At 32.7% G+C, this 26640-nt stretch overlaps 1 protein-coding gene across 1 annotated transcript; it reads right to left on the bottom strand.

The window, feature by feature from the left end:
- Nucleotides 1-7512: 7512 nt before the first annotated feature.
- Nucleotides 7513-23604, bottom strand: LOC106710003. Its single transcript, XM_014501938.2, has 2 exons — nucleotides 23450-23604; nucleotides 7513-10801 (listed from the first exon to the last, which is right to left on the bottom strand). Exons 1-2 carry the CDS (start codon nucleotides 23456-23458, stop codon nucleotides 7604-7606), a joined length of 3207 nt encoding a protein of 1068 aa, XP_014357424.2. The 5' UTR covers nucleotides 23459-23604; the 3' UTR covers nucleotides 7513-7603.
- Between the last annotated feature and the right edge of the window lie 3036 nt (nucleotides 23605-26640).

Here is a 26640-nt window from a genome sequence, read left to right as displayed (position 1 = left end):
ATAATTTGAATATTTAAAACTTTAGGAATATCTTTTAAACTCCTACAATGACAAATCTTGTCAATGAAAACGGAAGCTATAAAGCGTTTATTGTACACATTTATTAAGACATTATTGTATTTCTGACACATTATTTAATTTACAAGTGAACAAATTCTTTAATGTCTGTTATTATTTTAATGTTAACACCTGCGGCCGTTTCAATACAGGCAATGGAGCGAGTATTCAACAATAATAAACAAACGAATTGATAATTTTGGAAGTCTGTACAAAATATAATTGCAATAAAAATTATGTGTATTTTTGATATGTCGTGGCGATGGTCGATGTTTTGTGTGGAACGTTCTTTTTTTTTTTTGTAAGTAAAGACGACATTCGGTCTTAGGGAAGTATGAGTAATTTTAAAAATGAAAGTGATTGATTATTCAATGATAACTTTAAGTAAAGTATCATTATAAGATAATTATATACACTTTTTAATAAACTTGAGTTTAATGTAGGTATTTCGAGATGTTTTGATCACTATCATGTTGTAATCTTAAAATATTTGAACTTAGCATAATATTTTTTGATAATGATCGTAATTCGAAAGTTTCAAAAAGGCGGGAATGTGATGAATTTCAATATGGCGTCACGAAAGAAAGTTCGCACGGTGTGTCAAAGCCCCGAGCCACAGATTATACAGATTCTGATGTATTTAAAGAATTAGAATAATTTAAATTGCACAGGCTTCAAATTTCTACGCGTGTCGTTTGCTTCGTGTTCGAAATTTAAATTTTCTCAACAGCCAGGAATGAATCAGTTGTATTTTTATAATCTATACTAATGCTTAATATAAAGAAGAAAGATTTGATTGTCTGTTTGTGTTTAAAAGGGTACAAAACTACTAAACTGATTTGGAAATTTCTTTCACCTTTGGGAAAATATACTATTAATATACTAAATATTCATAGGCTATCATTATTACTACATTTATAGCATTAGTAAGATTTTTTTTAATTCGACGCGGACAAAGTCGCTAGCAACTACTAGTTTGTAACTAAAACGAAAGTTACATAACACGATCGCATATGTTACTTTGCTATTTATTCTATAATTTTGAAACCTGTTTAGTCTGAATTATTTCATATTTGGTTCAGATTTAAAAGCCTTGTTTATTATCTTAAAAAACTATGCTTCAACATTAATTTTAGATTGTTTAATTGTGAATTGCCTTTGTCTTTATAGTTTATATATTTCTTTATATAATAACATTTTAAATAATTAAAACCAGTTAAATATTGTTTTGTTTATCTGTTGCGTGCAATATGGCGGCGAGGTCGCTCGGGGCCATGCTTCCAAATTCAAAATTGGAACGTTCATTTTATTTCGAGTCCTTAGGGCAATGGTTGCGTGAACGTATTGTGCCAAATAACACGTTATATCTACTTGAAGAAAAAAAAAACACGAAGAATTCGTGCATTATGGCCCATCGAAATCATGATGGACAATATAATAACAGCGCTATTAGTGCAAGACAATGTTAATATTGTACATGTCGGTAATTGTTATAACCTTCATACTGCAAATGAATCTAGCTTTTACATAACATATTTACTAAGTACATTGGTGTCAACGTTGTATGTACTACGTTACATTTTATAATGTTTGGTACTATGTAATATATAGAAGTAGTATTAAACGCATTACGTAACCTATTGGTGAACAAGCTTGGAATCTTCAAAAATGTATAAATCAGTATTTGAATATGGAATCACGAAACAAAATTCACACACTGTCAAACAGACGATAAGTGTGCCTTTAAATTTACATAGAATTTTGTTATTTAAAATATGCGTGTTTTGAATATTTGAATTTTTTACATACATCTTGCAGCAATTTTGTAATTTTACAATTTATAAAGCTTCTGTGGCATCTCAGGAATACAGATTATTCTTGAGACCATTCAAGCATTCCTTCTTGTGTCTTGATTAGTGATAATATTTTTTATAGTCTATGAATGGAAAATACGTGCGCATGAGCTATGTGACTAAAAAAACACTCGTTCCCTCTAGTAATATTTCAAGGTCTTGCTTACTTACTCTTTCATAACTGGTGTGGCTGTAATCGAAATTGCTATTCGACCGTAGAGGTTTCCAATTTTTAATTTCTTTTAGACACTTCTTATCAAGTTTAAAAGACAGTTCTTATCAATAGACACTTCTTATCAAGTTTAAAAGTTGATTTTACATATATTTTAAACTAGCTTTTACCCGCGACTCCGTCCGCGCGGAATAAAAAACATGCACACACGATAAAAAAGTTCCTATGTCCGTCTCCTAGTTCTAAGCTACCTCCCCATCAATTTTCAGCTAAATCAGTTCGACCGATCTTGAGTATATAAATAGTGTAACTAACACGACTTTCTTTTATATATATAGATAACCTATTATCTAGGATCAGGAAGATGCTGGAAAAAGAAATCGTACCTCTAAAAAAACCTTTTTGTTCGCCTATATGTAGAGGCACCGGAAACATACAAAGTGGACTGTATCAATTAACAAAAATCGATTAATGTCAATTCTCGAGTTCTCGATTCTCATAGCGATGTATTGCTAATCAAATCGATGCGTACCCGTTGCTCTACATTGGTACTAAGGAAATGGAATTTGTACCGATGACTTCAGATAGTGGGCGGTGTTAAATAAGGATTTCTACTATCCCACATACTTGGTGTACCAGAAACTCGGGAATTGGAGAAACAGTACTTCGATATACTTATCTATATTGATACACTAGCTTTTACCCGCGACTCCGTCCGCGCGAAAAAAAAAAATAGAAAATGGGGTAAAAATTACCTTATGTCCGTTTCCTGGTTCTAAGCTACCTGCCCACCAATTTTCAGTCAAATCGATTTAGCCGTTCTTGAGTTATAAATAGTGTAACTAACACGACTTTCTTTTATATATATAGATAGAAGATGTGACATATTTCAACTATTTCTTCAATAGGCAAGTATTAGAATTCCTTATGGACACAGGTGGGCACAGTTAATCGAAAAGTTAACTTCGTTAATCGTTAATTCGTTAATTAAAAAATTAACTTCGTTAATCGTTAAAGAGTTAAATTCTCGAAAATTTAACGCAAGTTAAAGTTAATCGTTAACAGTTAATCATACCAAAATTATACATACTAATTTCACACTTATGTGGCGACACTTGTTTAAAATAGTAATTTGACTATACATTTATAGAATGTACACATTAGTATTAGAGACAAATATGAATGCATTATAGTATATTTCATTACGAGTGCGGAAAGCCTGACATTGCAAAGAGTTCCAACAAATGTCTACCCGAGCCGAGGCGCAGCCGATGGTGAGGGTTGACAGTTGGAACAAGTTGTAATGACAGTTTCGCACGTGTACTAAACAACTATTTTTGATACAGTTGCGAAAAAATGAAGCAATTTAATAGAATAATAAAAACACAATAAACTCAACTAACTAAAATGTTTGGAAAATGGCGCCAACCGTAAAAAAATACAAACAGAGATTTTTTTGTTTTCTTCACCCATTCTGGGTAGGCAAAGGGAACTATGCCTAAACAACCAAGTCTTCAGTAGATTATTTTTATTGATATGAAATGAAAATGAAATTTAATGAGATGAAATAAAATTAACCTAATTCAGGAAACCTAACCTAATTCATTGAATCAAATCATTAAATCTTATATTGTAACAAATTAGAAGCTTCTTTTTAGAAATATTTGCATGAATCATAAAAACTTCAATGATTTTTTTTTTTTTGTAAAAACTTCGTGGTTGGTTATTCTTTTTAACAGACATTATTTTGCCAGTAGGGAAAGACAAGTTTAGAAAAGCTAAAGAAAAAGCACGAGTAAAAAAGTGTTTTAATACAGTTGCTCAAAAAGTGGCGTATTGCAGGGACGAAGAGCGTTCGGAATGTGGGCTATTACATACTTTTATATACTCGTAATGAAATATACTACTGCGAACCTTCTTTTCATTTTGTCCTGTTGGTCACGTCTTTCCCGGACGCTCTGATGCATCACACTTGCACGCGAACTTCACATATTATATCAATTATCAACTCGTTCGTTCACCATTCGAGTCGCCGATAGTCGCCCAACATAGCTGAACTTACGAGCGTGGCGTGGCACGTAATTTAAACAAAATGACAGCACGTCTCCAAGTTTCTAATTTAACGATTAACGGACTTTTATTAACGGAAGTTGAGTTTAACGGAAGTTAACAAAAGCGTTAACACTTTTTGAAGTTAACTTAAAAGTTAATCCGTTAAGCAAAATGTTAACTTCGTTAATTAACGATTAACGGATTAACGAGTTAATGCCCAGCTCTGCTTATGGACAATTATCATCTAGGTATCTGGGGGCGCATCAATGCCCCCGCCGAGGTAATAATCACTGTCACTGTTAAGAAATAAGAAATTGTATATCAATTCATAATTGGTGCTGTCATTTATAATTATGTTTTCGTGTCTTATAAAACAAGTAAATACATATTTATAAGTTGAAAGTCATTAATATTTTTTAAATTGGTAAGGACGTTTGAAACAAGAGTCCTATGTGAGATACATTATGGCGGCACTAAATATTCTACAGCCAGTTCGTAATAACGGCCGTGGCTCCTTAAGAAGCCGTAATGGCGGCTGAAAAAAATAAAGCTTCTAGAAAGCCCCATTTCGAACTTTTCAAATACAAATTCGGAACTGTAAAGGTGAGGTTACATTAATCATATCTCATTTTTTAATTTAAAATAACGTAACAGAAATTGTTTGAACAAGACTACAGTTTGAAAAAGCTTCTTAAAATAGTAGTTTAGATAAAAAAAAAATATTTACTACAGATTACACTATTTTTTACAGAATGATTTGTTAAAAGACAGTTTATATTCAATCAGAAATTACTTCAGTATGTTTTTAATTCCATTTCAAACTGCAAAGTATGTTTTAGTAAAGTAAACATTTAAATAGCAAAAAAATATTGCTCCATAAGTATTTTTAATAATATTTTAAATTTAGAAAAAGTTGTACAGTGTGTATGCAACTTTACAAGTTTGCGTGACGCTACTTTTTAAACATAGAACGGTCGTTCTTTTTGCGAATTAGAAGTGTTCTCTGTTCAAAACAAATTGCTGACAAGCGAGACGTTCTGATACTTATTTTGAATACGGCAACCGCAACTTATTAGCTATTATTCATATTGCGATTATTAATTAGACTTTACGGTATATAAAATAGAGTTCATATTTGATTGATATTTTTTTGATAGTAGCAGTATTTAGAATTTAATTCGTCGTGCGTTTCGGATGCAAATGTGGCTGATGAGAGTTGATTATGTAAATGAGAGCGGTCTAACGCTTGCGTTGCGTATTGTTCGGACGATGTGGCGACCGACGTTATGATTATACAACTTACGAGATAAATATGGCAGTTGGAAATGAAACGTCCGAAGGATAAAGACGTTTTGTCGATATTGGCTACTAATAAATTGTCATTTAAGCTTTGTGACCTAACTAACCTAACCTTTTTGAGCTTTTTGATCCTCTACAAAAGTAATGATAAGAAAGTAGCATTATTTGTTGATTTCTTGAGACTTTTTAAAATGTATCATTAAATATGGAGGTTTTTTTTGTTGTTAAAAGTTATATTAAGGTACGTATGTTTTCTAGAGTGTACCGTGAAGGGTGTCTATTGTAATTTTAAATGGTAACAACCGTTAGTGAGAAGTCATACAAACACGAAATCAATTTGTAAGGGCTCCCTTTGATACGATGTCGCTCGTTAATAGAATAGTTTAAAAATTAAAGAGAGCACTCGCACGCGATGTCACCCCGCGCGACAGCGACGTGACGGGGTGGCGGGACAGCAGCATGTCACGTGACGTGATCGGGTATCGGGACAGCGATGTGTAGCGTGACATGATGGCAGGATCCTCGTCGAACTAATGTGACAAGCTGCTACGACATTTAATTGCGTCCGTCTATAGAGAAGAATTAACTGTGAATAAGTAAAGCTTGTTGGCAATGTCAGTGATTCAAAATGTCATGTTTTTGATTAAAAATAAGAGTTGAAATGACTTCAAGATTTCCAATTTTTCTTCATGTTTTTATTGCCAGTATTAATCTTCTTACTTACTATATTTATGATTAGGTGATGATGCGTTTAAAGTAAGTCTCTTCGTACACAAGGCAACGTAAATCTTTGAAGCCAATATTGTATCCTTGCGTAGCGAGTATCGCGTTGCGCGTGCTCCGTACATACAACACTAAATCGTCCACGCAATTCTATTCGGTATGTACACGTGAACATAGCGACGATTTCTCACCACGATCTTGACAAACAGATTGCAAGCGATTGGCTTTGGCAATGACAGATAGAAATGAAGACGCATGCCTGTGTACGAACCTCTTACATTGCAGGTATTGCATACGTCGTTTAGCGAATGAAATCGCCGGATTTCCAAGATTTATGTTGCCTTGTGTAAGAAGAGCCTAAGTGACAATTAAAATACGGCTTATTAAGTACAGAAGTAAGTATCTAGATCTAGATAAAAGATCTAGATATTTTATTAATTAAAGAGTCTTTAGACTAAACCTTTTTTTTTGTTCGGTCACTGGCGCTGAAATCTGGTACCTACTGTTACATTCCATTTCCTTACCTTTCATATTTAAATCAAGACTGAGTTTACATTAATGAGCACCTCGTTTTTCTTTCAGAAAGATTCATTATCATCATTCACCTTTCTGAAAGTTGCTGCGAAAGAAGATGCGACAAAACTGTCTATACTTTGTTTTTGGATGAATGAATGTTTTTCATCTGTGGTTTATTTCTTTTAAACAGTTTTTATTTTTTATCGTTGGTAAAAATTGAAAAGAAAGACATTTGTAATTTTTAAACCTTTATTTTATATTTAGTATTTTGTTTGGCAAAATGAAGGATAACGCTATTTTTTATTTCCATATAATCTTAAACGTCCACTGTCTACGTATATAATACTTTTTGGTTCTTATGTATTATTTAATTTATAATCGTAACAAAATCACACATATTACGAACTTTACATATTAATTCTAGAGACAGGAATATACTAAAAGTACATACATGAAACTTTTATGTAGCACCAAAAATTAAGAGATATGATCTAATTTTGAATAACATTTTAATTTTTAATACTATGATAGATTATTTTTTTTTTTAATAATTTCAACGGCAAGGACATATACAAAAGAATTCAATTTCTCATTTTATTTATTGAGGCTTTGTACATTATTTACTATTATATACAATTATTGCACAATTATTACTATGGAATGTCGAAATGTACAATAAATTCTAATTAACTACAATAGCGAGTCATAAATTCCTAATAATATGTACACAACCTTAGAAAGCAAGAAAGATTGACAATTTGTTTTAGAATAAGAAATTTCAAACTGATTTTAATACATTTTTATTTATTTATCCAGAATTAAGGTACTAGTATTAACACATAACTATATTGAATACATTTTTGGTTACTCTAAAACATCACAAATGCACTGGATTTTATATTTTTACACTATCTATTACTTCATTAACAGATCACGTAGAATTTACAAGATGAAGACTTCTTCCGTTTTGACGTCTGGAACTAAGGTGGGCTTCGGAGTGAATGTTTCTTTTTGTTCTTGAAAAGAATGCAGCGTTGCAACCGCTCACTGAACATCTATGTAAGGACTGAACGTGCACAGTTTCACAATGAACTTTCAAACCCATTAGATCTTTGAATACCTCTCTACAACCTCGGCAAGGGTACGAACCATCTTTGTTTGGCCGCGGTGCTTCATCTTCTACACAATAATTTAACTTTCGTAACATCGGTGAAGGATAACTTTGATTATGACAACCGAATGGACTTAGATTAGGTGGGAGGAACCCAAAAGGGATAGTTGGAAAATTCGGAAGCATACCGAAAGGTGTAAAGAGAAAAGGCTGTTGGTGAAACATATCACGGCCATTAAGATAAGAATCAGAAAGTTGAAGAGGCGGGTAAGGCGCTCCGAAAGGTATTTGTTGACTCAAATAATTATTTGTTTTCTCAGAGTCTTTCGCTTGATAGTACTTTTGCGCTTCAATATAAGGAATGACACGTTCATCATCGTTGAATTTGGCTATTAAATCCATTTGTTCACGAATTTTACCCAATATTTTGATAGGAGATTCGTTTGATATCCGACCGCACATTGAAAAAATCTTTCTGTGTAGATTTATGTTACAACTATGTCGGTCTCTACTTTGTTTCGTAGTAAATGACGCCTTACAACTTTCATTGCTGCATTTGTACATTATTTTTAAATGTGTGTTCTGGTAATGAGTCTTTAATACAAAAATGTTTTGAAATAATTTATCACAAACAGTGCATTTGAGAGGATTTTCATGATCGGTTGGAACATCGGTTGTGACTACAAAGAAACCATTCTCAAAGTGACCTTGTATTTGGCCATGACCGTCATCTGAAACATAGTCGTAACTTGACACAGATGAGGAAGGTGATCTATCGGAAAATTCCATAGCATCATGCATTGATAAATTGTAGGGGCCTCCAGGATTACTATCAATTTTTTTCGTTAGATTTGGAAAATCTCCTCTTGATAAGCTCTCCAAACGTTTTAATGCATTTTCAGATGAAAACTGTTCAGTCTGTAACTTTGAAAGTGGCTTAGGACAATCTTCTTTCTCTTGTGGTTCTTCTTTAATCGATAAATCTTGTGGATTATACTCTATTTCCGAAGGTTCTTTTTTAATTTCAGTTATCTCTTGTTTTATTTTAGGTACGTCGCCAATTTCATTTTTTACTAAGGAATTATCATTTTTTTCATCTCCGTCACATTTAATTCTTTTTGAATCTATTAAATTATCATCCGCGCCCTCGGTTTCGCATTCGTTATTGTCAGTATTGTTTGGTTGCTGTTCTACATTATTATTACTTTGCAAACGAATAGGATTCAAATTCTTTCGTTTTCTCTTCATAACTTCCGGACTAATTGTGCCATCTTTCCTCACTTCTCTATTGTCATTGTTATCACTGACACTTCTTTGATCAAAGTCTGTTTCCGAATCTTCCAATGATCCTACTGATTTGTTTAAATTAGAATAATAATCACTGGTATCCATATGTTCATTATCGTCGTCATCTTCATCTCCCGCTACTACTACAATGCCATCGTCTTCATCAGATTCACCCTGAACATCCTGCGCTTTGTTATCTTCTGAATTGGATTCTCGACGCATCAAATGTGACTGATCAAAGTGAGGATGGAAGTTAACGTTATTTTTATAATCTAATGCTATGTTCGTAGAATACGGTCGCATGCTTTGTGACGGATTCATCATGGGATATGATCCAAACGCATGCATTGGATTAATAACTGGTGGTATATTTAATCCTGCCCCATGTTGTGAGAGCAGAACGGAATGAGCTTGAGCACTTCTGCCATCGTGAGGTGATATTTTACGCCTCAAATGTGGTGAATGTAGCTTTGGGTTAGGGTTTGCACTATGTCTATTTCTAGATCTTCTTGAACTGAACATCATGCTGCAGCCTTCAACAGTGCACTTGTGCATTTCCCTTAAGTGAACAGCGGAAAAATGAATTTTTAGTGCTCCTTTATCGCAGAACGTCTTAAGGCACACGTTACATTGTACTCTTTTCTTACCAGTAGCCGGATTTATGAAGTGCGTTCCTAAATTTAAAGGAATTTGTGATGCACTCCAATGTCTTTTCGGTGGGCTTAAGCATTTACTCATCATCAATTCTCTAGACTTTTGTGTCGCCTCAGCGAAAGCATCTTTACTTAAATTAAGGACATTTTCTTCTTCAACTCTTGCATCAGATCTGCCGTTGCTAAGACCATTGCTTAATTTAGGTTCAACGGGTTCATTTACTTTTGATGACATCTGAGGTAATAAGGCTTGTAGTGACGCTAGTCCCATAGGATTTTGACTAAGAGCCGCGACCATCGCTGCGGGGTGCGTAAATGTAGATGGCATGGTCATGGGAGGAATTGGTAAATTTGATGTTAATTGAAAATTAAATAGTTGACTTCTCATTAACTCCAATGCAGCTTTCTCTGCACTATTAGTATCGTAGTTCTGCTTAATTGGTTCTTCCTTAGTATTGCTTTCAGATAATTTATGCTTACGAAAGTCAAAAGGTTGCATATTCTGTAGATGACTAAGAGGTGATGAATTAATTGGACTAGTTGTAGAGAGTGGACTGGATGAGGTAGATAAACGAACACTATGATTAGGTGAAACTTCAGCTGGCGAGGTCCGCGGAGGTGACTGTTTGTGGATCGGAGAAAATTTATTATCATATTGTTTGGTCGTTTCTTTTCTTGGTTCCACATTATCTTCCTCTGAATAAGTACTTTTCACATCTCTTTCTTTCATATTTTTTAAATATTCGAAATGTTGTCGCGCTTCCATCATGTGCTGGAAGTATTTTAATGATTCATCACTACGAGCTTCACTGGCCGATCTCTCCATAAGTCTTCTGAACTCTTCTTCAAGTTTCAACTGTTCTAAAACTTGTTCAGGATAGTTATCCAACCTCTTAGTATATTGTTCATATTCCTGGTTAGTGGCTGGCGGTGAAGGAATTCCGTTTTTTTTGTAAATGGGTAGCAAAGATGTCTTGTGAAGAGCTCTTGCCTCTTGTAGTTTGAGTATTTGTTGCAACGCCATGTTGTGCTCGGGGCCGCGACCGTTCCATCTTTCATTGCTCGTCGACTGCGATTCCTGTAAAAAAAAAACAATTTTCATTGATACTGTGAAACCAATTATAAAATAACTTAATTAGCATTTCCAAAAGGTTATATTCAATTTAACATAACCCAACTTAAACTTCGAAATGTGTAACATAATTTAATTATTCACGTACATTAAAACAAGTTTTTTTGAATGGTATTACAGTATTCTATATCTAAAACCTTAATTATTATATCTTAGTAAAAGAACGTTTGATCTAATTTGTTAAACCGTCAATAAGTTCAAGGTTTAATGATAATTAAGCATTGAAAATACATTATTAAATAAAATTGCCAATGCCGGCTAATCGTACTACAGATCGTTGAGTCCAAGTGAGTATAAACACAGGAGTAACAGCCAAATGCGTCTTTATAATAACAATCGGTCCGATACAAAACCACACCTTGCGTTTTCAAAGGCTAATATCAAATTAATTCCGAGAACGGAGAGCGAATGGGTAAAATTGTGTAAAATGACGGTTCCAAGTCGACTCGGCGGAATAGAAAAGTGGTTTGTGTCGCGTGTTCGGAACGATTTAATCCTAAAACTAAATTACTATTCATTTTATAAGTATTTGAGGCCAGCTTGCGTTGTCAAAGTTGAATCAACTTAACTTTCCGTTAACTTCGCGTCAGTTGGCTGAGAAGATAACAGACAATGGAATTTTAAAAATGACATTTTAATAGTTCTATAAATTGTATCAAAATAATACTTGATATTCTTATGGAAAAAGTCGATCTTTCGTCTCTTTTGCTCTTCAGATCTATCTAATAAGCTTATTCCTATGAAGTTTATGTTGCAAGTATAAACCAAACTACTTCATTTAGTTTCCTCAAAAGGCATTTTGAGCCAATAAAATTCAAACATTTAAATTATTTTCTATCTTTCTAGCAGCAGTTAGTTATATAAGTCAAATAAGTCATGGTTTAAAGAGAAAAAGAAAACTAGATTTTTTTTTAAATCTAAAATTATTCGAGTATGGTATGATTGGGCCCTTTCCTTAAAGCTCTGTTACCCACAACAAACTTGATTGTCGCCTTTTAGAATCGTTTGTCACTCGATTACGGCGTGTAACTCGAATAAACGCCGGGGTTGCCATATAATTATCCATTTCTCGGGAAAATTAAAGTGTCGTTTGCCCTCGCCGGCGCGTCGGGGGCAATTTTTTACCAACACCACAATTACAATGAAAAGGATTTCTTTCTCTAATTCCACAAAACGGATAACCATTGGATAATAAAGTGTCGTTTAACATAAATACAGTGTATGGTAAAACAAAATTATGGACCTTTCTGTTGTTACTTAAGACTTAATAATTTAGAAAATCGGAATTCAAATCGTCGCATTTAAATTGAGTAAGGGTTTTAGAGAATCCTTTTTAAAAGAATTTTGTAATAAAGGTGTTTATGATTTTTTTTTTATTAAAATAGGTATTGTAGAATTAGGAAATAAATAATAAATAAATTTAAATATATAAAGTTATGAGTCAAACACTATTTATTATAAAATAATTAATTTAGTTACAATAATTAAATTGATTAAAGTAATATTTTTCATTGACAACAATATTTTCAGCGACACGGTTGAGTAATCATTCCTTTCCAAATTAACTCATACTGCAAAGTCAACGCCGCAGCGTGTGGACCGCTATTAAGCCATTCTCCCGCGCAAATTCATCTTTAAATTAAATTAATACAGCCGTTCCAAATGACAGGCCATCAAGACGAATATGTTTCTTAAATGACAGTTAAAAACATAAATGTACCTACGTAACACCGTGAAATTCCAATGCAGAAAAACTTATATGTTTTTTTAGAAGTTTTCGACAGTCAAAGCTCAAAGTTATAGCGGATTTTTAATTCACAATAAATTTATTAACAATAGCGTAAAGAACTTTAAAGGAAAGGTTTATTGTGCTATTTTTAAGTTATTAGGAGTCGTGTAAAAACAGTATTCAAATTCGGAGGAATTAAGAATTATCTAGAGTCTGTCATAATCTTTTATCTAATGCACGGTGCAAATGTTTGCAATTTAACTCATAAAAATTACTGTCCAAATTCATAAACCCAGTCGAGGTGAGTGACCGGCAAATATTTATGGAGCTATCAATACAAACTTATTCCGTACACTGAAAGACCAGTTTTTAATAAACGTCGCAAAAATAATGTGCAACGCAAAGTGACCCACGCCTACTGGCAGAACGGACAGCCGGGCATATTTCACAAAGTTTAAAAAAAACACAATGACAGCTCAAAATGACTTTCCCGCCTTGTCATAAGGTTGAATATCGTTCGCTTAAACTTCGCTCGTTTTATAAGCAAAGTACAGTCGTGTCGATCGTTTTTCTGCGCTGTGTCGTGACAAGCCATATTGTTCAGTCCATGATACATGAAGTGAACAGGTCCGAGCACTGCGAAGGGTAAAAACGCGTTGCCATTTTGCGTAATGAATGCCTCAAAGTTGACGCGCACTAAGATTCTTATGGGAAACTTTTTCCAACATTAGCCAGCCGTCGATAAAAACTGTACAATTTAGAAAACTAAACTAAACTTACTGAATTTATCATAGACTTTAGTCATAAGCATTGAAAAAGTTCATTCAAGTATGCCGTAAAAAAACCCTATGTTGCTTTAAGATAATGATGCTTTTGGAGGAAACAAACATTTTAACGTATTATCACCGGCGCTATCGAAATTTAATCGAATAACAGAATTAGAATAGTAAACAAAAGTAAAAAGCGTCTATTGTAACTGTTAGTGAGTGTACACTAGTTGCAGATGAAGAAAGGCGCGGGAATATGAATGTTTGTGTTTGTCAAAGCCATAACAATGGCGGATCATACGGCGTGGGTGGGCATCGTGTTTTGTTTGCCTATTAATTGAATTAACATCACGCTATTAACATTATCAATCAGTGTTGTGCAAGGGAAATAGGTTGTTCTCACTGAATGGAAACGTACAAGAACGACACGTTAATATTATTAGAGCAAACCTCACTCGTATTTAGCAAACGCAAATTACCAATAAGACATAATAAAGTGACTGTCTAAAATCTAAAAAATAAAACAACTCTTTAATTATACATTTCTTTCAATATTATAAATGCGAATGTTTGGATGGATGTATGGATGGATGTTTGTTTGATTGTATCTCCGGAACGGCTCAATGGATCTTGATGAAATATGGCACAGATGTAGAGCATCGTCTGTAAGAACACATAAGCTACTAATAAAGTATTTTTTTTTAAAACGAACAGAGTCGCGGGTGTCAACTACTCTCAAAATAAAGATGGCGTCTAAAGAGCATTCTATTCATGTCCATCGTTAGTTAAACTCAACACCATTATTACAAAAAGACAAGCGTAATTCAATATCAGTTTTGATACGATTTAGATGGTACGTGAAATTACCCCAGTGTTACCGTTTAACTTTAATACAGGTAATGATATAGTGTGGACAACATTCGACTTATCTTAATCTCGGCTTAAGGCACCGCGTCCTATCTTTAGAGGTATTATTAATAATTGGATAACAGGACGGGGTCAAGTATCGATTTTATTACACATTAGCTGTCGCACTCAACTCTGTCCGCACGGAATTAAAAAAATTATAAGGAGCTTATGTGTTATTCTAGACTATGTTCTACATCTGCGCTAAATTTCATTACGATCTGTTAAGCTATTCCGGAGATATCTTCAAACAAACTTCCATTCATCTAAACATTCGCATTTATAATGTTAGTAAGAGGTATGATAGTAGACTAAACGAAAATTATATACAATGACAATATTTCGACTGCTTTTTGACAATTATAATTAAATAGCGATGCGCTCCAAATTCGGACAGGAAAATGTCTCAATTATTGTCCATCCTAGGAAATAAAGTTATTTTGCGTTTTTATTTTTAAAGAGGAACATGAAGTCACTTTATTTTTTTTGTTTTTTGGCAGCAAAGAATTCATTAATTTTAAATTATTAAAATACATTAAAGGAAAGATGGACAATTGTAATCTCGAAATACGAGAATCTAATAGTTGCGGGTAAGCCGCAGAGTGACTTTATATACTGGCCTAAAATCTGATCTAGAACTATAGTATTTTAAGATACCTAATGGAATCGAACCTAAACTGGCTCCTATCAATAGCAGACAATATAACAAACCTTTTTATAATCATCTTCCCACCAACGTTTCACGAATTGAGTTAATTTGCTCAAACTATCATCGAAATCATCCAACATTTTCACAAACACTTTAAACTTAAGCTCACAACACCAAATATAACTTAACACTTGACCTTATTCCACATTTGACACAACTTATCCAACTTAACCTGATGTAATCCGTGTTAAGTTCAAACGACAACTGCGGTGACAGCAAAGAGCGTTGTTAACTAATCTTAAGGGTGGGGGTGGTTAACAACTGACCCCTGACTTCTTTATCCGGTTTTAAAACAATAGATAATACCTGTTTTGCAAGATGGCGACTGCGTTTTGTGTTCTGTCGCATTCTTGTGCGAATTTCTTTTGTTATTGTACTTAGCGGCGGCTCTTTTGATGTTAGACAAATAAATGTTTTGCATTATTTGCTTGATCCTATGAACTTATTTGGAAATATTTTACTAATGGTTGGGCAAAATATATAGATAATAGTTAGAAGTTGCAATGTTTAGAGAACTGAATTTCAAGAATACCGAGATCGGAGAGTGATAAATATATTAATTGAAAATGTATCTAATTTGAACTATATATGAATGGTAAAGTAAAGTAAAGGAAAGGTACTTACATTGAATAAATAAGCCATTTAAAAAAAATAAAAGTCAAGTAATACTTCAAAGATCACAAATTGTTCCTAATTAAATTCCTTGGATAATATCCTGGTCCAAATTTTAAATTTTAATACTTGAAAATATGATGTAATTTATTTCAGTTTTCCATAGCATAGTATTCCTAAAATTTCTTTACAAGAGGCAATTTATTTTTCTGCAAACGGAATATAAATACTTATACCTAATTTTTAGTTGTAAGCCTCAGTGTTTTCAAATAACCAAACATCTACCACCAAATAATGACTTTCTAGAAAAAGGGTCAACGTCAGTTCATCTTAGGTAATAAAATCGCGAAAATGCCAACAATAGCGGGCACACTGGTAAATAGATTGTCTTAACTCAGTTTCGCTTTCATATAACCTTTGTATTTGCAAACAAGTTTGGTACAAGACAACCATTGACCGAATAGTTAAGGATTAAAGAAGTTCCTGGAAAAAAGTTGCCGCGTCAGAACTTGTGCGTATGTGAGACAATTATTACTCTGTGGACGCATATTTTGCATAACAAAAGATTGTTATTAGTCTACGGATTAGACAATTGGATTAGTCTTTTTTGCGTTTTAGTTATTTCCTCGCTACGTTTCCAGTAACTGCATTTGTTCCGCGTGCAGATATTTTAGTGTTTTTTTTTTTTCGGTCGCTAATCCTTTCATTGGTCATGACTTCTAACACAAGGCAAAGTAATAAATAAAAAAAGTATTTTTGAGAGTTCAAAGGCGTTCTTTAAAGTTGTATCTTTAGTTGAAAACATGTTTTTTGAATATGAACAAATATTTATTTTTAAGAATGCATAAAAAGAATCGTTTCCTTGGTATGTCATTTTATTTTTTATTTTACAAACAACACGCATATGTAACCTAGAATTGTAAAAACCTACGGATAGAAAATTGCTTTTCGAAACATCTTACTTAATAAATTATACTAAAACCGTTGTCAAAGAATTAATTATTATCTTGATACGATCTTATTTTGGTAAATACAAAATTCTCTACTAGAAATTAAAACAATTTGTATCCTTATCAAGGCTAACTTTCGTACTACGAGACTTCACCACGGTACATTCACGGAGATAATTCAGTACAAGCTCAGACCAGTGCAAGTTTCTATCATTGGAGTCATCACTTAACCTGTCAAGTCGCACGTTCCCATCAGATTGTGTGCGCGAGTGTACGCCCTCGGCTCGCAATATTACTTTGCACCTAATAATTTTACGAGGCAATTATAATCCTCGCGATTATAATTTTATAATATTGTCGGGTTTTAGTAGAGGTTTTATAATTCGCCCGTGTGACGATTGGATCAGTGGGCGCGTCGGGTCTTTGTTTGAACCTTGTTCGAATTGATTGGTTTATTGATTAATGTTGTGGTGTTTAAGAACGACATGTCTTTCATAATTCTATTAATGGTTTTGTCGTGGTTTTCTCTGGGTTTTAAAACTTAAGTCGTAATAGTTAGAAAGGTCTGAAATAAATGTGTCTTTCGAATATAATCTATACACATTTTATAAAGATTTGATTGTTTGTTTGTAATAAATAGGCTCCGTAACTACTGAAACGATTTTTATCATTGTAGGGAAGCTACACTATGCTAGGGTGACATAGGCTATGTATATTATGGTTATGTAGATTTACTTTTATTCCGCGCGGACGAAGTCGCGGGCAACTGCTTGTTAGATATATGACGTTTGAAATAAATACTGAATAGTTAAACTGAACAGAAATAAAACAAAGAAAGTATTTTGTTTCTTTGGTATTTAACATAAATTGCATGTATGTACATATAAAAGCACACTACATTTATTTAATGCTATTATGTACTTTTTAAATACCACAAATAAGGTCGTCATAATTCTTCATATGATTATTAAAAACCGGCAAATTGCCAGTAATTTACAAGTTCAATACACAAGAAGTCAATCAAGGTCGGAAACGAAACAACGGTTTATTTTTACCTTGTTTACTTTGCACAAAATTGCTCAGCGATTTGAATGCTACGTATTCAATCTTCATTGATTATTAATAATTATTTTGTATTAGCTGTCGCTCGCGACTCCACTTGCGCGATTAAAAAAGAAACTTAATAAGTAGCCTAAATGTTCTTTCAGACTATGTTCTACATCTACGCCAAATTTCATCAAGATCCGTACAGTCGTTCCGGAGATACCTTCAAACAAACATCCATCCATCTAAATATTCGCATTTATAATATTAGTAAGATTTAGGAACTAATATGTTGATTTAATTTTGGTAGGTACTTAATGTAAAATGTTGAGTTCAATAATGTTATTAAATAACTGCCTAGTGCGAAAGTACCAATCAATATTAATTTATGAAAGCATAACTTTTATATCCATAAACTTTCTTTGCTTAACTGTTCACTGTAAACTTATTTTTTTTTTTGGATTATAATTACTTATTTTGATTTTCATTAATTCGAGATAAAAAGGGAGTCAATAGGCTAATGTTATTGTATGAAATTATTGCCAACCATTTTGCTTTATTTCTTTTTTTCACGCATCTTTAAAGGTTACAAAAATACTGGCAACTACTATCGTTGTGGTCGTGTTCTTATTATAAGAATAACATTCGCCCAGGGAAATTAAAAACATAATTATTGAAATCATATTGCGTAATTGAATTACTGTATCGAATATGTCACCCTATATGTGAACCCTGGAACGGTGTTGTCAAGGAAAATAATTTGCATAATGGCGTCGACTCGGAGTTCTCATTTCACTGATGGTAAATGATTTGTTTCAATAAGCCACTACGCCACATAGACGAAGAGGCTTCGACCATGCAATATCATATTTACACTAGCATTTACCCACGACTTCGTCCGCGAGTAATTAAAAAACAAACTTAATAAGTAATATTCCAGATTAAGTCGAATAGAATCTCGAATTAATCTCGAATAGACGTCAAACTTGTATGAAACATTCTATCTATCTTACTTCTTACTAATATTATAAACTAGCTTTTTCCCGCGACTCCGTCCGCGCAGAATAAAAAAAAAAACGGGGTAAAAATTATCCTATGTCCTATTCCTGGTTCTAAGCTACCTGCCCACCAATTTTCAGTCAAATCGATTCAGCCGTTCTTGAGTAATAAATGGTGTAACTACACAACTTTCTTTTATATATATAAGATATATAGATGCGAATGTTTAGATGGATGGATGTTTCTTTGAAGGTATCTCCGGAACGGTTCAATGGATCGTAATTAAATTTAGCACAGATGTAGAACATAGTCTTGAAGAATATACAGGCTAGTTATTAAGTTTTTTAATTCTGCGCGGACGGAGTCGCAGGCCACAACTAGTATGTTATATATCTTTGCACAAGATACTCATTAACATAGCCTAATTAAGCTCATAAATAAGTTTGTATATTAATGGATTTTACAAGTGATATATCAACTAAAACTTTCTATTCTTATCTATTTACGAACTCTATTTCATTTATATCAACGTAAAAGATAAAAGCTTTAATATCTAACACTTATTCGTTAATTAGATTGATCTACATTTAATTATAAAGCAATAATTCACATGTTAAAATGTCGTACTAATTTTAAAAACCATAAAGCTTTTTAGAAAATATAACACCTAAAGTTAATAATAGTTAAAACCGAATAATATATTAGGCCTATTATTGTGTAAATTTCTTTAGGTTTTGAGTTGTCTAAAAGTTCAACAAAAAATATAGGCTTTGTAAGGAGAGTTCTCGCGGAATATCTGTATTTATTTAATGTATCAACAGAATAGTGAATCGTTTTTATTGACTCGAGGACAAAGTCATAGGCCATCATAAAGCTTTTGAAATCAATTGTGAAGTAAAGTATCTCATAAGACCTTACATTAACTGGTCGCCCGCGGCTCTGTCACGCTCAGCGCGCTGCGAACATCGACATGTTCGTATAGGAAACATGTCTGCCTTATCCATTTTACAACAAATATCTAATATACGTGTATCTTAGATCATCTTTTGATGGCTTTTAAATATAGGTAACATACTAAGAGCATCTTTAACTCAAACTTGAGTTGACTTTACGTTGCAAAGAAATGCACCAAATGGAAACCAGTAATATTAGCCTGTCGTTTAGAGTTGCTTTTATTTGATACAAGGAAAATTTGATATTTACTATAATAATCACTTTTCCCGATCGATAGTAATCTTTAGGGTTGATTATATTTTCATCTTGACGATGAAACAACGCACCCGTCGTGGTATTTCTGTCCGCCAATAACACGCTTTTCGACGGCTTTGACTTTGCAAGAAATGAAAGATGGCCGGCGAACGTTACCATTGAATTAAATGAACAAAACATTCTTATTTCAGAAACATTATGAATTTTGTACTCGCTATTTCTTGCACTGTATCCCATCGATTGGAAATAATATATTCAAAAATCAAACATCATTTGTATTTTCATAAAATTACCAAAACTTAAACGTGTATATAGACTAGAGCATTTACTTGTAACAAAACAACGAGCCGCTCTATATGTTCTAATGACACCCTTTCACGAACCAGATGTTCTTTGAAAACCGTGTTATTACTTATGTAGGTATATTATACCATTGTTAAGAACGTTACATTATATAGAAATGCTTGAGAAAACGCTGTAACGTATATTCACCTTAAGCTTTTACGTATTCAATTTACTTGATTACAATTTATCTTAAGTTTAACTAGATGGCGTTACTGTAAGCGTGGTTATGATGTAAATGGTTTTGTTTGTTTATATAAAAAAGTTAACAAAGCGATATCTTAAAATCATATTTAAATATTTTTCCCTTTCCTTATTCGCTGCATTTAAATTTTCATGTTAAAAGTAAATCTTACTTATATTATAAATGCGAAAGTTTTAATGAATGGATGGATGTTTGTTTGAAGGTATCTCTATAACGGCTTAACGGATCTTGATAAAGTTATATTACAGATATAGAACATTGAAGCACGTAAGAACATTGTTAGGAAGAACACTTAGACTACTATTAAGTTTTTTTTAATTCTGCGCGGACGGTGTCGCGGGCATCAGCTAGTGTTACATTAAACAAAAAAATACTAAATACAATAAAAAATGAGAAGTATTGTGCAATCAACTGTAGAATAAACTGATAAATCCTATGAACCTAGATAGCCTATGTAGTACAAATGTGATAAATAACCCGAATACTATAAAAAATACCTAACGTCTTATCATCTTAAGCCATAAGAATTCAGGTAGTACCTTTATTAAGAGTAACCAAATTAAATAAACAACAAAACGTACGAATAGACAGTTGTTTACCTCTCGATCAGTCTGTTCAATAGCTATCTGTTAACTGTAACCTCACAATCTGTGGTAACTCAAGCTATCTATCATCACTAACGCCAAGATTTAAATGAAGTTAAAAAGATCTATATATAAATCAAATTATGTTTAACATATCGTTACGGAATAAAATAGATGACTCAAGTGTGTAAAGAATGCGGTGAAACACAGATAGGTATATATATACTTAAGTTATATATAAAACTATTATACTCGTAGTTATGGAAACATAACTTTGCAATTAAAAATACAGCAAATGTCTCTTTAATTAAAAGTTGTTTGTTACAAAGTTTCGATAACAACTTGAATAAAAAATAATCAATTAACAACAATGTCGCATCAAGTAAACAGAGCCTTGTCCAAATTAAAATAATTTTGAAAAATAATGTAAAATTTTATAATGTATAGGCTATGTATGTAGTAGGGGTTATTAAAATTTACACAATTGTAACGGTTTGTTTGTCCTATTATTTTCCCATTCCTTTATGATGTAGAATTTTAAATTACTGTCCTATTATTTAATTTTACTTCTTACTAATATTATAAATACAAAAGTTTAGATGGATAGACGGATGTTTGTTAGAAGGTATCTTCAGAACTGTACGACGCATCTCAATGATATCTGGCATAGATGTAGAACATAGTCTGGAAGAACATAGGCTACTTACAATTTTTTTTTAATACCGCACCAACGGAGTCGCAGCAGTTAGTCGACAGCTAGTCAGTACATATTTAAAAAGTACAATATTTTTAGAGTCACACATAACTATGGTGAGGTGAAAAAATATATTATCAAGCTTATTTAAAACGCCTTTTTAGATCTCTCTCTCTCTATAAAGTCGGTTCCTCATGGCTGAAAATCTAGTTAGCATCAGGATTGGTTCTGGAGCAGACGATTCGTTTCCACCGACTGCGGTTAAACAACTTAATATCAGGTGAATGCCCTAATCACTCTCAATCAAACGTAACACAAAACTAATTATAAATATTCATAAGAAAGTTATTAGGAAAGTCGCAAGCTATTAAAAAAGGAATAAATAATGTCAAAACATAAAATATTGTCCTTAATTTAAATAATGAAGTGTTATATGAAATCATTCGAATTCTATCTTTAAAAATAACTTTTGTTAATTTATTTCTGACAGCATTTGTTTTCTCTCAGCTAAATAAAAAAAGCGTAATTTTAAATTATTTATGTCACGGAAATTTGATTGCTAAAGATTAAATATTAAAACTAAATTTAATTATGACTCGCTGTCGCCCGCGACTCCGTCCGCGGGTTTAAAAACAATAAATTAGTAGCCTATGTGTTCATCCTGACTGTGTTCTACATCTAGGTATACCAAATTTCATCAAGATCCGTGCGGCCGTTCTGGTCCATCTAAACAATCGCATTTATAATTTTACTAGCCGTTGCCCGCGACTCCGTCCGCACGGAATAAAAAAAGCTTATTAAGTAGCCTATGTATTCATCCAGACTATGTTCTACATCTGTGCTAAATTTCATCAAGATCCCTTAAGCCATTCCGGAGATACCTTGTAACAAACATCCATCCATACATCCATCTAAACATTCGCATTTATAATATTAGTAAGACTTTTGACGTGTGCAAACTACTAACGAATTCCTTCTCAAGTAAATTTTACTTAGATATTTAAATAAATTTAATAAATTTAATAAATTTAATAAATTTTACTTATATCATGCAGTAGGAAAATTGAATAAAAGTTAAAAGTAAAGATATCAAAAGGCTAGATAAATGACGATCATGTTAACTGTTTTTATTTCATCAAATTAAATACTATTCAAATATGCTAAAATTAGTATAATAACTCTTTATTTCTCTTTAGTTTTTTTTTCAATCTTCTCAAATAAATGTGTATTTTATTATTTGGTTGAGATTGTAAAATATTAATTTAACAGTTTTAATATTTTTTAATTTAAATTAACTAAAACTGCAATATTATTTGCTAAACTTTGCTAAGTTATATTTTACTTAACCTCTTCTATTGTAATATTATAAAGTGAAAAGATTTCATTGCTTTTCTGTGTTTTTTTGCATTGGCTCCGAAACTACTGAAACGATTTGAAAAATTCTTTCATTGTTGGACAATTACACTATCACCGGATAACACAGGCTATATTTATTATTTGTTTTTTTTAATTCTGCGCGGACGAAGTCGCAAGCAATTGCTGTATATTAAATTATCGATGTTATATTTAAATTAGAGTATGTAGCAGAGAATTTTTTAATAACATATGAATTGAAAAATTGTGGTTATATTATTATTAAATTCCTATTATAATTTCGATTAGAAAAATTGTAACTGGTTTTTCAACTTTATTTATAAAACACATAAATGCATCGTATTTTAAATTATCAATTGTTTTTTTTTTATCTTTTGTTTAGTTATGGTGTGAAATTTTATTAGACATCCGATGTTTAAGTTAGCGACGGATTAATTCTAAGTTAGAATTACAATAAGAATCTTACTAACCTGAATCATGAATGCTTCTGAGTTTCAATCACACAAACAAACATCAAACGTCACTAGCCGTCACTTCACAGTACATCACATTTAATCCTCTATAGATATGTACGTAACATATGAGTATATTATAAATTCAGCAGCAACACGACCATCTAGCAGGCCGCCCGACCGGACACTGGGCTTCAGCTCATGAGCGGGATGAAAGATACGCGGGGTGAAGCTGAAGGATGCAAAAGGAGCCAGCGACAGGACTCCGGAGAAAAGAGACGACTACACTACGTGACATTTAAAAACTGTGTCTTTACAGCATCGTTTCTTATAACATACCATTCTCACCTCTATTCTTTAGCACATAAAGTTGAAAAAGTATTCACATGTGTGTAGATACGACTTTTATATTCGTGAAATAGATGTCCTCTAATGTGTCGCTTAATTTAGAGCACCACCTTTATGGCTGAGTGGTAAAGTTGAGATTCGAATGGGAATTTGAAGTCGCTTGCAGCATGTTCAGTTGGTAGGTTTGTGTCGCATTGTGTCGTTATTCGAAGAGTAGCTGTGGCGTGCGAGAAAGACGGGTCTATGTGGGAGGGAGAGGGGGGCAGGAGGTGTCACCACGAGAGCTTTTTAGGGATTCGGATGAGCTTAGGTGGTGCGAGGAAACCGCAACGCTACGCAACGCTAATGTCTAGGAGCGCTTTACCCTTTTGTAACATACAATTTAATTAAAAAGCTTGCTATTTATTTTCTTCATCTAAATTCTAAATAGAGCTAGTAAATTATAAAAATATGAATACATGTCTATAGATTGAATAGGTGTTTATAAATTAATGTACGAGTATAAATAAAATTATATGATTATGTCTACACACTGTATATAAATTTGTGCCCATGTTAGAAAGTAATTTTAGTACTACAACCACAATTTTAAGTTGCATTAAAGAAAGTAGTATAAATAGTCAAAATGTTTAAGAATTAAAAAAAAAACATTTTTTTTCATATTTCGCAATTTTTTTTTTTGTTAATATTAAATACACTTGTATAATCGAAGAAGCCACTGATGTTGTTTTCAAGCGTATTCATATAAAACCATTACATAATAGTAAAAGTTAATAACATTTCGATGGACTTCCAATCTTTTTTCACAATAATCTCATCAAAGCTAACTAGGACACCGTGAAATTTGAAATGGGTGCAAAATGACTTTTAGCAAAAGGGACAATACGTTAGCGCCACCGGACAATTTTCTATAATGAGATGACAGAAGTGAATGTCACCAATACCTTTGTGTGTCATTGTGTTGGCCACAGGGATCGTCTTTTGTCGGCTTTTGTACGCAGAAAATCCTTTTAAATCCATTGTGTTTGCAATGACCACCAACGAAGTTAGGAGCGTGAATTTGCCTTGTTGGATAATCTGCTGCTGTAATTTTCCTGCCACTTGAACGGTATGAGTTTAATGTAATGTTCTTGTGATTTTTTTCTTGTCTTGTACTTAAAGTGAGTGGAGTATTTTGGGAGCATCTGGGATTTTATCTGAATCTTACAAATAGATGCTTACTTTTGCAAGTAGATTACCTACTTGATTTATTACTATCTTTAATAGAATGTGATGTTAGAAAATTATGTTTTTTTCTTTTCTTTACCGTATAGCTCTGACGTCATAACAGTCAGCTCTCATGTTATATGCATGGTTTATATCAGCGTTTTTTTTTTAATTCATGTGTACCTATGGGACTTTGAAATTGCATGGCAGTAAAAAATATGTTATTATCTCTGTTTTGCTCAATAAAGAGGGATCACGATATGTTTTATACAAAGATTTTAGTCTCAGAAATCCACGGTTAATATAACTTAATGCAAAATAATATTCCTCTGACATTTTGACAATCTTTGCATATAATATTAGTAAAGTATATATTATACGGAGTGCGGTTTCTAGAGTGAAAATTGCACTGTTGATCGCCGACCTTCCTAAGAAGATGGTACTGTAATAAATTCATTACTCTATGGTTTTTTACCTTTACTTTGTTAAGAGACACAAAGACTTCTGTTGATCGTACGTAGGTACAATGCTTGCCGCCGTGCAAAATATTAATATACAAAACAGTAGTTAAAACTTTATTATATTTTTCAATATTGGTTCAATTTAACTGTCAGTTGTGTAAAACTGCTGCAGTAACATTTGTCCCATAAATTCGGAAGGTTTCATCAATGTCAAAGAAAGACAGGACCCCATTATTTTCATACAATGCAAAACTATCGCAACAAAAACACTACTAATGAAGTCGGCCCAACGTTTTATATCGGCCGTAGTAAAGTATCACGTCGTAAATTCTACTCAGTCAAAACGATTAAACCGATAAAAAAATGTCTTTTACAGAAAATTAAAACAATACTCTACCATTCAGAGAAATATCAACTGTAACATTAATGAAACAAAGCCTAAATTTGGATAATGTTGATGATATATGCCTTGATTTTTAATTTAAGCTGAATTAAACTGTAATAGGCAAGTGATAGAGTTGTATTTTGTTTGAGGGATGTTAAATTCTATTTGACATAGGGTTCCGTAGGCGAATTGTCGTTAGAGTTCGGTCAGTTTTCGGTGATGCTATATTTATTTTTTCTAATTCCATGTTTTCTTTGGCGGCTCGTTGTTAGGACCAAATGACACGACAGGTGACGATGTTATTTTTTTTATAACGTTACCAATTCAATGGGCGGTCGGCAGAGTTATATAGTTTATTGCGTGTCCGACCGTATCCGTACGATCTGGGAATAGTCGACCAATTTGCTCGATTTTAAACTTATGAACGCAGATGTCACTTACTTTGTTAGTTATAGTTTAATTTTATATTTTTTGTTAATTATATACATATTTGTGTTTTAAACTCTAAATGTTTGGATATTGTTTTACAGAAACTTAATTTTACATCCATCTTTACATTGGTTAAGTTAGGTTAGTTTAGGTGTCGGCAAAACATATGAAATGCATTCAAAATAAGTTATAGTGTTAGATCGAGTGCCTAGAGACCTTTAGTATTACGGTAATGAAATCATAAACATTTCTCTCTGTTGTCTATGCTTTTGACACAACAGTAACTTCCATAAACTTCTTTAATCAAGGTTAATAATAAATGTTCTGTATTTTATAATCGATGACTTAACACGCTCAATGCCACCGACTAGCGTAAAGAT

The sequence above is a fragment of the Papilio machaon genome, chromosome 20 (genome assembly GCF_912999745.1).
Source record: "Papilio machaon chromosome 20, ilPapMach1.1, whole genome shotgun sequence".
Classification (NCBI taxonomy): domain Eukaryota; kingdom Metazoa; phylum Arthropoda; class Insecta; order Lepidoptera; family Papilionidae; genus Papilio; species Papilio machaon.
The sequence above is the reverse complement of the archived record's forward strand: the minus strand, read 5'-3'. Positions and strand labels throughout refer to the sequence as shown.